A 16,154-nucleotide genomic window follows, 5' to 3' on the forward strand; every position below is an offset into this window, starting at 1 on the left:
CAAATAATACATTTTACACTTCATCAGAGGCTAAAAGCCCAAAGGCTTTTCCCAAAAATAACATAACTTCTGAATCTCACTATCCTCACCTACCTTGCAGTGTTACCATGATTCTAGCAATTAAGCAGACACCCAAAAAATATTTTATCAACCATGCCACAGAGGCAATATTTGACACCACCCACCTCACTAGATGGGATTTGCTAAAGAGTAAGTATTCAGACATCAGGAAAAAGGCTTGATGTTCTTTGACATGGAACTGTAAGAATTCAGTAAGATTTTGTAACTTTACATAATAGGATAGACTAGACCAGTGGTTTATAAAGTGTGGTCCCTGGACCAGCAGCCTTAGTATCACCTAGAAATTTGTTAACAATGTACATTATTGGGGCACCTGGGTGGCTCAGTTGGTTAAACGTTTGCCTTCGGCTCAGGTCCTGATCCCGGGGTCCTGGGATTGAGGCCCACGTTGGGCTCCCTGCTCAGCAGGGAGTCAGCTTCTCCCTCTCCCTGCCCACTGCTTGTGTTCACTCGCTCTCTCTCTCAAATAAATAAATCAAATCTTAAAAAAAAAACAAAACAACCAACAACAATGCACATTATCCAGCCTTGTCCCAGGCCTACTGAATCAGAAACGGGAGGGGGAATGAGATAAAGGTGTGTGAACAGGGGAGGGAGACCAATAATAAAATTACTCTGATACATGCTCAACTTTGAGAACCAGTGTGCTAGACCTTCACAAAACCAACTGGCTCAAAATGGATGAAAGACCTAAATATGAGACAGGAATCCATCAAAATCCTAGAGGAGAATACAGGCAGCAACCTCTTTGACTTCGGCGACAGCAACTTCTTGTTAGACACATCTCCAAAGGCAAGGGAAACAAAAGCAAAAAAGAACTACTGGGATAAAAAGCTTTGCACAGCAAAGGAAACAATCAACAAAACTAAAAGGCAACCTATGGAACGGGAGAAGATATTCACAAATGACATATTTGATAAAGGGCTAGTATCCAAAATCTATAAAGAACTTATCAAACTCAGGGCACTTGAGCGGCTCAGTCGGTTAAGCGTCTGCCTAAGGCTCAGGTCATAATCCCAGGGTCTTGGGATTGAGCCCTGCATCAGATTCCCTGCTTAGCTGCTTCACCCTCTCCCTCTGCCCCTCCCCTCTTTGTGCTCTTTCTCTCAAATAAATAAAATCTTAAATTTTTTTTTATTTTTAAAGATTTTATTTATTTGACAGAGAGAAAGAGCACAAGCAGGGGGAGCAGCAGACAGAGGGAGAGGGAGAAGCAGGCTCCCCACTGAGCTGGATGTGGGGCTCGATCCTACGACCCTGGGATCATGACCTGAGCCGAAGGCAGACGCTTAACCGACTGAGCCACCCAGGCACCCCAAATAAATAAAATCTTAAAAAAAAAACTTATCAGACTTAGGGTGCCTGGGTGGCTCAGTTGGCAAGGCAACTGCCTTCGGCTCAGGTCATGATCCTGGAGTCCCAGGATCGAGTCCCGTATCAGGCTCCCTGCTCAGCAGGGAGTCTGCCTCTCCTTCTGACCCTCCCCCCCATATGCTCTCTCTCTCAAATAAATAAATAAAATCTTAAAAAAAAAACCTTATCAGACTCAACATCCAAAGAACAAAAAATCTAATCAAGAAATGGACAGAAGACATGAACAGACATTTCTCCAAAGACAACATAAAATAGCTAATAGACACATAAAGAAATGCTCAACATCACGGAAATACAAATCAAAACCACTATGAGATACCACCTCGCACCTGTCAGAATGGCTCAAATGAACAACTTAGGAAACAAGAGATGTTGGCAAGGATGCGGAGAAAGGGGAACCCTCTTACACTGTTGGTGGGAATACAAATTGGTGTAGCCACTCTGGAAAACAGTATGGAGGTTCCTCAAGACATTAAAAATAGAGCTACCCTCCCATCCAGCAATTGCACTACTAGGTATTTACCCAGAGGAAACAAATGTGATCTGGAGGGGCATCTGCACCCCAATGTTTATAGCAGCAATGTCTACAATAGCCAAACTATGGAAAGAGTCCAGATGTCCATCAACAGATGAATGGGTAAAGAAGTTGTGATACATATACATACTGGAATATTACTCAGCCATTTAAAAAGAATGAAATATTGCCATTTGCAAGATGTGGATGGAACTAGAGGGTATTATGCTAAGCGAAATAAGTCAGTCACAGAAAGACAAACACCATATGATTTCACTCATATGTGGAATTCAAGAAACAAAACAGATGAACGTAGGGGAAGGGAAGGAAAAATAAAATAAGATAAAAACAGAGAGGGAGGCAAACCATAAGAGACTCTTAACTATAGTAAACAAACAGGGCTGCTGGAGGGGAGGTGGGTGGTGGGATGGGGTAATTGGGTGATCGGCATTAAGGAGGGCACTTGAAGCACTGGGTGTTATATGCAACTGATGAATCACTAAATTCTACCTCTGAAACTAACAATACACTTGATGTTAACTAAAAATTCAATTTAGGGCCCCTGGGTGGCTCAGGTTGGTTAAAAAATAATAAAACAACAACAACAACAAACTGGCTTTTAACAATTCAATAAGTCTTGGAGAACTTTCTCTACATTTGCAGTTAACTAACCACTATTCATATTCACAACTGGCCCACATCACTGGGTTAAGGGAGTCACTAAAAAACTATCATGAGAAAAGATACACATACAAAGGCATTTTTCATAAAGATCAAAACATGATGTTCAACATTTTTTCTAGAAGCCATTTACCTTTTTTTGAACCATTTCTGAAAATACGTACATAAACACAATAAAAACATCACAAAGATTTGGGGGAAAATACTTTAAACAGAGACAAAGGACTAATATCTCCAACAGGGCTTTTATACAAAAACACTAAACCAAGAGAAAAATGGGCAAATGAACAGACAATCCACAAGAGCAAATCCTAATAACCAAACATGAAAAGGTGCTCAAATTCACTATCCATCAGGTAAGGGCCAATTAAAGTAACATGGAGATTACTGGGATTCTTACACAGAATCAAAATTATCAGTAAGTAAGGGCATATATATAAGATTGCTTAATGTAGCAATCATTGTTCATAATAGGAAAAAAAAGAATATGCATTAATAGGGAAACAGTTGAATAAATTATGGAACATTCAAACTATGGAATATTATGTAGCCATTAAAAGAATGACATAGTTACACAAGTGATTTAGTGAATTTTTAACAAACCATTAAATAAGAAAACTGAGATGATGGGTGCCTGGGTGGCTCAGCTGGTTAAGTGACTGCCTTTGGCTTAGGTCATGATCCTGGAGTCCCAAGATAGAGTCCCGCATCGGGCTCCCTGCTCAGCAAGGAGTCTGTTTCTCCCTCTGACCCTCCCCACCTCATGTGCGCTTTCTCTCTCTCTCAAGTAAATAAATAAAATCTTAAAAAAAAAAAAAAGGAAAACTGAGATGCAAAAATGTCCTGCCTCTGTAATCCAAAGACAAAAATACCCTAAACATGTCAATATAATATAAAGATAAAAATACATACACAAGGATACACTTTAGGTTGTAGGAAGATGACCAAGAGAAAAAAAGACTACACCAAAAAACCCCCAAACATGTGGCAATATGTATTTATGCAAAATAATGCATATATAGTAAATATAAAAGGGACTTATCATGTAGTTTATGTGCTGACAACCATGTTCAATGATAGTTTCCATTTATTATGTGCTTTCAACGTGATCAGCACTAAACCTAGGAATTTTATGACTCATTTAGTTTACACCTAAAAACTATGAGGTAGATACCATAATCCCCAATTTACAGATATATAAACTGAGATTAATTTGATCTGTTGACAGAATTAGATCCTTCTAAACCCAAGTTCTTAACCACATGCAAGTGAATACATGTAGTTGTTGCACAGGGCATGGATGACAAAAAGAATTCAGATTCAGGAAGCAGTCTAAAAAATGAAGAGACATGAACCAAAATGTCTGTTGAAGACCACTGTTATAAGAACTGTCACATTTCAAAAGAAGATATAGGAGAAAGCAACCCATGTCAAGTTACATTTTTGAGAAAAATTAAGTTTTTAAAATTTTAATAGAGAGTCTGAGTAGTTACTACTACCAAATACCTAGCATATATGTCTTACCCCTTGAAAACCTTAAGATGCTCTTATTTGTAATAACAAAGCATCAAGCACAAAAGCTGCAATGTATTGCACCCATCAAGACTGTAAATTGTCTGGTACTTAAAAGTCAACCTTCCATCTACAGTCTTTATGTTAGCCCAATTCAGAGGAAAAAGGGAGCACAAGTGTCATACAAGGTAAAAGGAGTCCAAAACACTTTCTATGGTTTTAGTTACCCACAGTCAACAGCAGTCTGAAAGATGATCCTCCTGACATATTGTCAGATGGTCAACAGCAGACCAAGGCTGTATCATGATGACTACATCACAATGCCTAGTCGTTCACCTCACTTCATCACATAGGCATTTTATCCTATCATCATAAGATGAAAAGTGAATGCAGTACAATAAATTATTTTCAGAGAAACCATATTCATGTAACTCTTGTTACAGTATACTTTTATAACTGTTCTATTATCAGTTATTATTGTTAATCTCTTACTGTGACTAATTTACAAACTAAACTTTATCATAGGTTTGTGTAGGAAAGAACATAGTATGTATGGGGTTCAGTACAATTTATGGTTTCAGGCATCCACTGGGGGTCTTGGAATGTATCCCCTGCAGATAAGGTAGGGGGAAACTACTGTAACTGCAATCATTTAAGCAATCCTTCCTGGTGATAGAATGATCCAAGGGAAGAAAAGAACATGATAATCCCAAACTACACAAAAACTACAGCAAAAAAATTCCACACTTTGCATGTTTGCCATGTAAAAGTATAGAATGCATTTTAACTTTTACTTTCTAAATGGTCAGAACATTTAACTTAATAAAGTATGAAGTGTTAGTTTGACAGATAATCAAATAACCTCAAAGTGGGGTGCTATGATCCGACAAAGTATTAATTCTGATAGGTGCTGTTATGGCTCTACACAAAACACCAAATTAACTAGAGCACTCTTCTTCCATCTCTAAATGTAAACCTTGTTCTGAAATCTGAAAACCATTCAATATGGCTGGAAAGGGTATGGCTTGTATAAGCAAATAGATCAGGTTTCAAACCCCAAATCACTGCCTGATTATGGGAATTTTAAGCAAATCACTTCACCTTGCTTAATATCATACTCTTCATCTGTAAAATGAGGGTAAGAATTCCTATTCTCAGAGTATTAAGGGGATTACATATAGTAGGTATTAAATCAGGTAACAATTATAGCACAAACAATGGAATCTTATAGTCATTAAAAATACATCTACAAAGTCATTACAAATTCTCACATTTAATTATAAAATATATAATACATTATAGCTAAAACATTTAAACTAGAGAATATAAAAAGTGAAACTCACCCATCATCTTTTCCAATTCAATTCTCTAAGCTTACAATTAAGGTATGTAACTTTCTGCACTTTTATGCCTTATTAAATATGTTCCAAATTTTTTCCCAATGGTGCAGTGAGAATACTTAAGCATAATTTTTGTGCACACTTGAATATGTTTTTAACATAATTTCCTTAAATTAGAACTACTGGATGAAATAAAATGTATGCATTTTAAAATTAAAGGTGTGGCCAAATAACCCTACAGAAGGGCATTTTTACACCAACAGTTTATAAGTACCTGTTTCCCCATAACCTAGCCAATTGTAGATAGTATTGACAATCTAATGGTAAAAAATGATCTCACATAATGTACATTTCCCCATTATTCCTAGTGTAATCTTTTCATGTTTTCTTGACCAAGTTTAAAAATTATTTCATATTCCTTTATGAATTATCTGTCCATATATATACTTTTGCATGTTTTCCTAATGTTATTTACATTTTTAAGGATTTGTAAAAGCTGTTTACATAACGTGTTACTCCTTTGTTGTACACAGTGCAAATACTTTTTCCCAGTTTAAGAAGTCATCTGCCTTTTCTTTATAACTATTATTTTTACATAAAATCTGTCAATTTTTAAAATGGCTTATAGGTTTTCTGACTTAGGAAATCCTTCCTCATGAAAGATGTTAAAGAGCTGCCTATATTTACTTCTAAATAGGTTTGTAGGATCCATGTGACTAGTGTAAAGAAATGATCTCAACACATTTTTCCCTCAGTCAATCGTCCCACTTTTCTTTATAAACAACACAACGCTTACTATTTCATTCTGCAGACATATTTGTCTGTTCCTATGCCAATTAAAAAAACTTAAAACATATTGAATAATGCATGCTTGCAATCACTCTTTTGCTCCCACCAGTTATCTGTATGTGTACCAAGCCAGGTGTTTGTCTCTAAACTCATTTATGTCAGTTGTATATAAGTAAGTTAAAATATTATATAGAACAATGATTTAAACTGAAAAGGGAACTATTTTTATAAAAACTAATCTGAGTATCTGGCAAAGACTAAAAAGGCAAGATGTTAAAATAAAAAGTGTTAAATTAGGGAAAAGAGATTCGGGGTAAATTATAAAAATTTCTAATTCTGTATTCAGGTTCCTTTACAAACTGAAGTCTTTATACCGTTGTTGCTCTACTTTAAAGAAATCAGAGATGATAGTTGTAGTTTACGTAAGTAAGAGAACAGACTATTTCTGACTCCAAGTAGTGTCTGTGGCCTTACATTAGAAAGTTAGGAAAAGGAATTGACATTTGTGTTTCAGTTTTTAAAAAGTGGTATGTACTGGGGCACCTAAGTGGCTAGTCAGTTAAGCATCAGACTCTTGATTTTGGCTCAGGTCGTGATCTCAGGGTCATGGGCTCTGCGCTCAGTCCGGAGTCTGCCCGAGATTCTCTCTCCCTTTGCCCCCTTCACACCCCACCCCCACCCCCGGGCTCACACTCTTCCTCTCTAAAAATAAAATCTTTTTAAAAAGTGGTATGTAGTAATGACATTTTTAAAAAGATCTGCTTTAACATTTTAACAATAATTAACCTAACAACTGTTGACCCTAATTTGATCAAAGAGGGCTTCTACTATATTGCGTCTTCCCATGCAGAAAATGGTATCATCTGTCTCTACTCACAAATTTAGATCATCTTTTAAATCTGTAAATAAAGGTTTAGTTTTGTTCTAACAGATCTTAAATACTGCTGGTTACCTTTATTTTCTTTTACTTATTTATGCAAACCATCTAATTATTGCCCATTCACATTCCTTTCTCCTTGCCAAAGGCAACACTTTTCACTTCTTATATCTATAATTTTTTTCAAAACTTTATGTTGCTCTGTGTGTACATTTTTAAGTTTCAGAAATGGTACTGAGCAATAAACATTTTTAACCACCCCCCCCCCCCCCCCCGGCATTATTTTTAAAAGCTACTGATGTTACTACATGTACTATTTGGTTCACTGCTTCTAAGTGCTACATATTCCATAATATGCATGCAGCACATTTTACTTACCCAATCTACTAACTGCCACAATGAAGCAGTATTTTCCCGGATGTTACCTTATGGAATAATGTGAAATCATCTTTGGGATATATACCCAGAAGTAATCAGTCAAGGGTTCCTACAGCCTCACATGCCTGCTAACACTTACCATTACACAGTTTTCTAATTTGTTAATCTGGTAGTTTTATAAGCTGTATTTCTCTAATTACTAATGAGTTTCAACATCTATTAATGTGCTGAATTCCCTGGTCTGTGAATTATCTATCCATAGTCTTTGTTTATCCTGGTTAATTTGGAGGTGTTCCTTAAATATACTACAATGACAAAGTCCCTTGACAGTTTTTTAAAAAGATTTATTTATTTTAGGGAGAAAGGGACAGAAGGAGAGAGAGAGAGAGTCTCATGCAGACTCCGCACCGAGTGCGGAGCCCAACATGCGGCTCGATCCCATGACCCTGAGATCACAACCTAAACCAAACCCAAGAGTCGGACGCTCAACTGACTGTGCCACCGTGGCACACCACCCCTGACAGTTTTAAAACATGGCTAAACATTTATCCATCTATCACTACTCTGTAAAGTTTTATCTTTGGCAGTGCTGCTTATTGTTGTACACAGGCCAGCTGATATTCCACCAATTGTTCGAATGTGGTATTGGTCCATGACAAAATGAGTTTGCACCAGAATGTTAGTCAGCCATATCAGTAAGTACACTGTTTATTCCAACTGATGTTTTTCTTGTTCAAGGAAGCAGTGTGCTGATTTACATTCCAATGTGAGCGCCCATATCGCAGTGAGTTATGATGTTTTTCATTGAAAGGAAGTCTTAATTTTGTATGATCAAATTTAAATTTTTACGATAAGATTTATGCTTTGGGTTTTTTAAGAGTTCCTTCACTACCAGTAAGTCACAATATAATCTTCTACATTACCTTCTCTTAACGTATGGTTTTACCCATTATGGCTTATTTTAATATACTCGTTGATACCGTGAATAGGGTCTTTTTTCTAATCATCTAATTGGTTATTACTAATGTACAGACGAAATATTTGTTTCTGTATAGTCATCATTTACTTGGCTACCTCACTATACTTTTATTAGTTCTAATAATTTTATACTGTCTCCCCAGAAAACCAAAAGTCTCAATCCTATCACCTTCAAATAATAATAAGTTTTCTTTTTTTTTAAGCCTTTATTTGTTTGAGAGAGAGAGAGAACACACACGAGTGGGGGGGGGGGGGAGGCAGAGGAAGAGAGAGAAGCAGGCTCCCTGCTGAGTAGGGAGCATGATGCGGGGCTGGATCCCAATACCCTGGAATCATGACCTTAGCCAAAGGCAGACAAGTGACTGAGCCACAGGTGCCCCAAGTTTTCTCTTTTAATACGTATCCTTCATTTCTTCCTTTTCTCTTGTATTTGTTAGGACCTCTACTATAAATTTAAGTGGCAAAAGTAATAGCATTTTTGCGTGACTTTTGAATCCAATGGAGATACTTCAGTTTTTCCATTATGACTTCTGGTAGATGACTTATAAATTTAAATTTTGTCTTCCTAGCTTTCTAAGAGTTTATATTAGTTTTAATTAATGTGCTGAATTTTATCCAATGCTTTTGAAGCATCTATTGAAATATGGCTTCTTTTTCCTCTGTTACTTGGAAAGCCAACACTGAAGTGTCTTACGTTTTTTAATAACATGAGAAAATTATGTTAACAGAACAGGTCGCACATCTGTATATACACATTTGCAAATACAATTAGAAAATATACTCAAATTTTGAAGGAAGCTCCATCTGGATGAATTAAAGGTGATATTCTCTTTATACTCTTCTGTATGTCCTAGAATTTTCACAATACATGGTATATATTATATCATTCAAAAATGATTTTTAAGGAGGGGTGCCTAGGTGGTGCAGTCGGTTGAGCATCCAACTCTTCGTTTCAGCTCAGGTTGTGATCTCAGGGTCGTGAGATTGAGCCCTGCATCGGGCTCTGCACTCAGTGTGGAGTATGCTTGAAACTCTCTTTCTTCTGCCTCTGCTCCTCCACCCCCACCCCTGGCTCTCTCTCCCTCTCTAAAATAAATAAATAGATTTTTTTGGGGGGGGGGATTTTTAAGGAGTCATGTACCTAAAAATAGCCTGAAACTTGAGTTATATTATTTATGATGTAATCATTAATTGGCTTTTAAAAAGTCAGCCTTACCAATTTTTTTTTAAAGATTTTATTTATTTGACACAGAGAGAGAGCCACAAGCAGGGGGAGTGGCAGGGAGAGGGAAAAACAGGCTCCCTGCTGAGCAGGGAGCATGTGGGGTTCGATCCCAGGACCCTGGGATCATGACCTGAGCTGAAGGCAGTTGCTTAACTTACTGAACCACCAGGCACCCCTCAATTTTCTTCTAAGAAAGCTTTCTAGCAAAGCTTTCTACCTCTCTCAAACCCTAAGTACATATGATCAATTTGTCTCTAGGAACACTGGACAATAGTTTGGTTGAGTTACTTTTATATGAGAGTGGTTATTTTTTTTGCCTTCAATTATAATTACTACCATCACAAACCAATTACTGAGCATAGCACTAAGTATCCTACATTTTATTTTATTCTGAAACTACTCTTAAGGTAGATATACTAAATTCCCAGAGAAAACTGGTATCAGAGCTAATAAGCAGGGACAAGACTCAAATCCAGATTGCACCCTACTTCCTTCCTAAGTAGAATCTGATTATGAACTTTCTTTCTAGAAAAGTTGTTGCCATTTTTGAACAAAGAGTGATTCTGCTTTGTGAGTAGAGATTCATGGAATCCCTCAAAATCTTTGTAACAACTGAGAATACTTCTTAGGTTTTGGGGTAAACTTAGTTAAGGGGCCCCCACAGTTCTATTCAATTAGGCCAGTAAACTTATGGATAGTAATCCATTTTGACAATGTAAAAAACACCTGTGAAAAGGAACTATATGGTCCAATTTTTGTGCTCTTCCACTCTTTACCCATGACTCACCTCTGCCAAGTGTTGTAGCCGGGTTAGCAGTGGGGTTCTCTTGTCAGATCCAAGGCGTGTGATATAGTTTGATCTTTTGCTAAATACATACAGAAGATTTAGGACTGCCAGCACCACTTGCATATCAGAGGAAGCCAATAAAGTTGTCAAATGCTACAGGGAACAAAAAGGGCAAGATTATGGTATTGGGCACACTAGGCCTTGAAAACTTAAAATGCCTATGTAGTAATAGATTTGTTCACATACACAAAGCTATCAAGGAGTTTAACAATACAAAAAGCTATTTATGAGTATTTCAGCACCTACAACATGCAACCTTGTCCCCAAGCAGCTTATAATCTGGCAGCAAGCCAGAAAGTCCAAGTTTAAAAAAGAAAGAAAAGAAAAGAAAAGAAAAAAGTGAGCAGCAGCTCAAAATTGCACAGGTGTCCCCACGGGAAAAAACAGATTACAAAAGAGACAAACGTGATTTTTAATACAAAGTGGAACTTAAGAACATTAAGTCTCCAACTAGACTAAAAGTATTGTGAAAGAAAGATAATTTATGCTCCTTCTTTATCCTTTGACAAATATAAAACTGGAACTAATTAAAATGCAGGGTCCTCCATAGAGAAGCTAAAGATAGCAACAGCTGGTGGCATTTATGACTGTTACAGTATAGTGTATGTAACAGTAATCCAAAAGTGACTAGATTTTTTAATAAAATCAAAGTTCATCATATATTGAAGCATTTGGTCAGTGTTAAAATCATGATGTCATTTAGTTGGCAAGAAACCTAGGTATTTCTGGTTGCTGATAATCCTGAAGGCTATGGACTTCCTTTTGCAACTAATCTATTTTATCTTTAACAGACTGCTTATCCGTTCCTCACTTAAAACCGTGGGTGCGATACTTTAGTTCAGTTATTCCACATTTCCCAAGCCATTTCCTTTAAATTCTGATCCTATTTCTTTACCAAAGACTTGGGAAAATAAACACAACAGGTCACTTAGGCAATGAGTAATGTATCAAGGAAATCAAACTATTTCTAACAGTTTAAGTGATCTGGGGCTGCTCTAATAACCTGGAACAAAGATCAATTTTTGCAAATTCCCAAGAATACTTCAATACATGTATTACATTCTCATTAATTTCTTGAATCTGGAAAGGCAGAGTGAAGGTGACAATAAAGAACCTTCCCAGCAACCTGTGAAGGGTATCTATATCCAAAAAACATCATCATTGTCTTTGACACCGAAAACCCCAGACCTCCATAATGAAAAGGAAAGAAGCAATTATCAGAAAGAAATAGCAATTTATCTCTGGACATGAAAAATAATACTTGAGATCACATAGGCTTGAACCTCTCCTACCTCTATGGAACTGTACAGATGCCGGGAAAAGCTGTACTCAATGAGCAAGGCTGTGAAGTTCAACACAGCCAAGAGAAGCATTTTCAGTTGTTCTCTTTCTGGCCTATCACATACGAGCATCCATGACATATTCTCCACTGTTTGTCCAGCATCTGCCAGAATTCCATCAAAGCGGTCCAACAGATCCACCCAGTGGTATAACTCACACTAGAGAAGGGACGAGAAAGAGGAACATCAGAGAATAAGGTACTAAGTACCATGTGGGTGCCTTGCTACAAGTGATTGCTGAGCGTGACACCTAGACAAGTTCACTTCCCACCTTTGCTTCTCTTTAAAACCCCCCACCAGTACAGAAACCTATATGAGAAATATCATACTCTGAGGCATATAAACCTGAGTTCATTATTACATCAGTGCATCAAGTACACATGTGCTAACACCAGTAGACACCTTAACTAGGCTTTAGAGAGAGAATTCTGGCTACATTCTGAGGTCTACAAATACAATGACTCTCCCTGCCAGAACCCATTTTATCAGAAGTGTTATCTAAAGATTTTTTTAGAGTTATCTAAAGAAGATTCTTTTAACTATCTCAAACTCATATTGTCAAACTAAAGGAATTCTGTGGTTGAAATTCTTTATCATCACCTGTGTAAACATTCTTCATCCTCAGCTAGCAAAATTTTCTTTCACATTTTTCAATATTTCCTTGGTGTTCACAAGCTAAAAGTTACTGGTCTAGAGCTGTATTAGACATACACTAGATACTTATTAAGTAACTGATGAATGATGCTACCTCATTGTGGTTTCTCTTTCCGTATCAGAGAACACAAAATGATGTACTAGTCCAGGGAGCCCTGTCTGTTGGGAGCATGGGTTCACATACCTTCCCAATGTTCCATGTTTTGATCTGCTGCAGTTCCAAGAGGAGTTGCTCATCATTACAAACTTTGAGTTTGTCTATTAAGGCTCTGCAGTCTGCAGGCTGAGAAAAACAGGTATTCAAAGAGTGTTTTGGAGGATGAGGGGTACACAAAAACAAAGAATGGGAAAAGGAATCTTTAGGCTAACACACTCAGCAATTTAACTTCTGAAAGAATATACTATATTAGAAAATGGGAAATTTGCCAATCACTTGGGATTAAAGGGAAATATTATAATAAAACAATCCATCTGTGCATTTTTAACTTGGATAAACTTGTAGACAATCTACTTGGAAGGGTACCGACAACAGAAATAAAGGAAACGAGATAGACACCAATAAAAACAAAATGAAAGACTCTGTACCACAGTATGAAAGTTAACTGGAAAGCCTGGTAAGAAATGTTGAATCAGAGGAACACTGAAAAACCCTAGTGAATTCACAGTTAAAGGTGAAGATTAGCACTGGCTGTATTTCTCTGCAACATTAAACCCTCTAACTGTAGGAGGGCAAAGACCTTCTGAACTTTCTAATACTGGGACTTCATTCTTACAGGATTCCCACTGCCATATATTCCTGCTCTCTTTTACTGATGAAAAGGCCTGTTTTTCAGGTAACAAGGCATGGACTGAGAGCTTATAGTAAAGTTTCTGAATGTGGAGAAGGAAGAAGGCTAGGGACTGGGACAGAGAAGTCTTCTATTAATGGATGGCAGCTGGAAATGATTACACTGGCTTTTTTTCTCTGTAAAGCAATATGGTATCCTGGAAACGGGCCTAGATTTGCAACCAAACAAAACTGGGTTCAGTTCTTAGCTTGATGTTTAATAAGCTGTTTGATCATGAGCTAGTCCAATCTCTCAGCCAGTTTTCTTACTAGGAAAAGAGACCTAATAACTACCTTGATAATGTGAGGTTCAAATGTTTGCCACATACTAAAGCACTTATTTCACATAACAGGGGCTTAAAATATTGAGAGACAGCATACTACTACAAAGAGTATGGGCTTTGGAATTAGATAGCTGGTAAGCTACCTCTTTGAATCTTAGTATCCTCTTCTGCAAAATGAACTAACGCCACCTATTTATCCAGCAACATTGTTGTGAGATTTAAACTAGAGGTGTTTTCAGTACCCAAAACACAACATGGAAAAACAGGGTTGTTTAAAGGTCTTTAAGCTAAGTCCCAAACCTTTCTCCCTCTGAGGAAGCATTATTAAGAGCTACCTGAAATTTTTGTGGTAATGCATGTAAAATCCTTGGCATAAAATCCTTCCATTAACAGGCCTGCACTTTTTTCTTCTCTCCCTGAAGTCATATACATTGAGGGAGAGGTGATGAAGCAAGAGAAACATAACATGGGAGTCTAAACCACCTGCTCATGTAATTCACTTGTGCTTTCTGGACCTATTCAGGCTTAGTATCAAATATACCACTTCAATGTCTAATGAAATGCAGTTATACAGATCCAATTTTTTGATTCTGTGGGTTAGATTACACCCAATTCATGATGAACATTTGAATCCTATAATCACTTGACATCTCAATCAGGCATTCAGTCTGTATCAAGTTTCAGTTGCAAGCCAGAAGCTGCTTTTCTGAATGTTAGAATAGTTGTTGGCAGACAATGGCCTTGCCAAAATTCTAGGAATCTCAGCTGCACTTCTATCACAGCTTGCCAGAGGCATCTTTGGCTGACACCTAAATCAGACGTCTTATTCTACTAGGTCAAAATGTCCACATAGTAGGGCAGCTTATATCATAACCTGAACCTTTCTCAGACTTTTCTAGATCCAGACCTCACTATTACTTTAGAGGTTATCCAGTAAATGAATCGAAACAACAAGCCCAAATTTGATGTATGCTGGTTCCAAAATCCAAACAGGCACCTCCTATGTTGTTCCTCTGTCTTCATGGTATATGGTACAAGGCACAGCAATTCATCTCTCACTTTAGAAGGGAAATCTTGATATTTCCCAGACCTCTGGACTCCTAGAAACTTTCCTGATGTGGAAGACCCTGAAGCTTCAAAGGGCAGTCAGTCTCTGGCATACATATTTTCTGCTCACAAGATACAGTCAGCATAATGGCATCAATTTAATATACCAGCATGATGTTCTGTTTTATCAGCAGTCTCAAGGTCCCTACGGACCTTGTGGTTTGCAGAATGCACCAGGGACAAAAGTCTATCTTTACCATCTTGTTCCTGCTACATAAATGCAAACTGATTGTTATTTTCCTTCTCCAGGTAATGCAAAAGAAAGCACTTGCCAGTTCAATGGATGCATACTAATCGCCAAGGTTCACATTGACTTGCTCCAATAAAGATATCAAATCTAGGGGAAAATCCTTTGCACAGTTGTTGATATACAAAGTGATCAATAAATGCATTTCTTGTGTAGCCACTACTATGGAAAACTGTGGAGATCCCTTAAAAAAATTAAAAATAGAACTACCATATGATCCAGCAATTCCACTTCTGGGTATTTAACCCAAGAAAATAAAACAGTAATTTGAAAGGATATATGCACCCCCATGTTCACTGTAACATTATTTACAACAGCCAAGATATGGAAACAACCTAAGAGTCCATGGACAGATGAATGGATAAAGATGGGGTGTACATATACAGTGAAATACTATTCATCTATAAAAAAGAATGAAATCTTGCCATTTATGACAACAATTATGGATGGACCTTGAGGGCATTATGCTAAGTGAAGGAAGTTAGAGAAAGACAAATACCATATAATCTCAACTTATACACAGATTCAAAAAACAAAAAGCAAATTTAAAAGACCCAAGCTCATAGATACAGAGAATAAACTGGTGATTGCCATAGGCGGACAGGTGGGAAAAATGGGTAAAGGGGGTCAAAAGGTAAAAAAAAATTTTAAATGTCCTTAAAAATAATACCTAGTATTAACCACAGTACAGAAAATTAGGTATGCTGCTCAAGGAAACTAAGCATCTTCAAGCCTTAAAAATTTATAGGGAGGGCACCTGGGTGGCTCAGTCAGTTGGTTAAGTGTCTGCCTTCGGCTCAGGTCATGATCTCAGGGTCCTGGGATCAAGCCCCACGTTGGACTCTCTGCTCAGCAGGGAGTCTGCTTCTCCCGCTCCCTCTGTGCTCTCTCTCTCTCCCTCTCACTCTCTCGCAAGTAAAAAATAAATAAAATCTTTAAGAAAAAAATGTATAGGCAATGATCTAAAAATTCCAATTCCAGGACTTTATTCTAAGTAATTAGCTAGGAGCTATCAAATGTTGTGAGCCAGGAATGTGTGTATAGGTGTGACCCCAAGAACAAATCTGTACCAATCCACTAGGTAAAAGAAGAAAAAATTT

The 16,154-nt window shown here is 37.4% G+C and overlaps 1 protein-coding gene across 10 annotated transcripts in view; it reads right to left on the minus strand.

The window, feature by feature from the left end:
* HUWE1 (HECT, UBA and WWE domain containing E3 ubiquitin protein ligase 1) overlaps positions 1–16,154 on the minus strand; it is a 162,700-nt gene that overhangs the window by 113,484 nt on the left and 33,062 nt on the right. For all 10 annotated transcript variants that reach the window (XM_028092893.2, XM_088028778.1, XM_028092891.2 and 7 more), the window contains 3 exons: positions 12,775–12,873; positions 11,889–12,095; positions 10,537–10,689 (listed from right to left, as the gene is read on the minus strand). In XM_028092893.2, the coding sequence (XP_027948694.1) occupies positions 10,537–10,689; positions 11,889–12,095; positions 12,775–12,873 (459 nt within the window). The remainder of the gene's footprint in view (positions 1–10,536; positions 10,690–11,888; positions 12,096–12,774; positions 12,874–16,154) is intronic.

The sequence above is a fragment of the Eumetopias jubatus genome, unplaced genomic scaffold (genome assembly GCF_037043125.1).
Source record: "Eumetopias jubatus isolate StellerSeaLion01/CBP00866 unplaced genomic scaffold, mEumJub1_p1.0 scaffold_11, whole genome shotgun sequence".
Classification (NCBI taxonomy): Eukaryota; Metazoa; Chordata; class Mammalia; order Carnivora; family Otariidae; genus Eumetopias; species Eumetopias jubatus.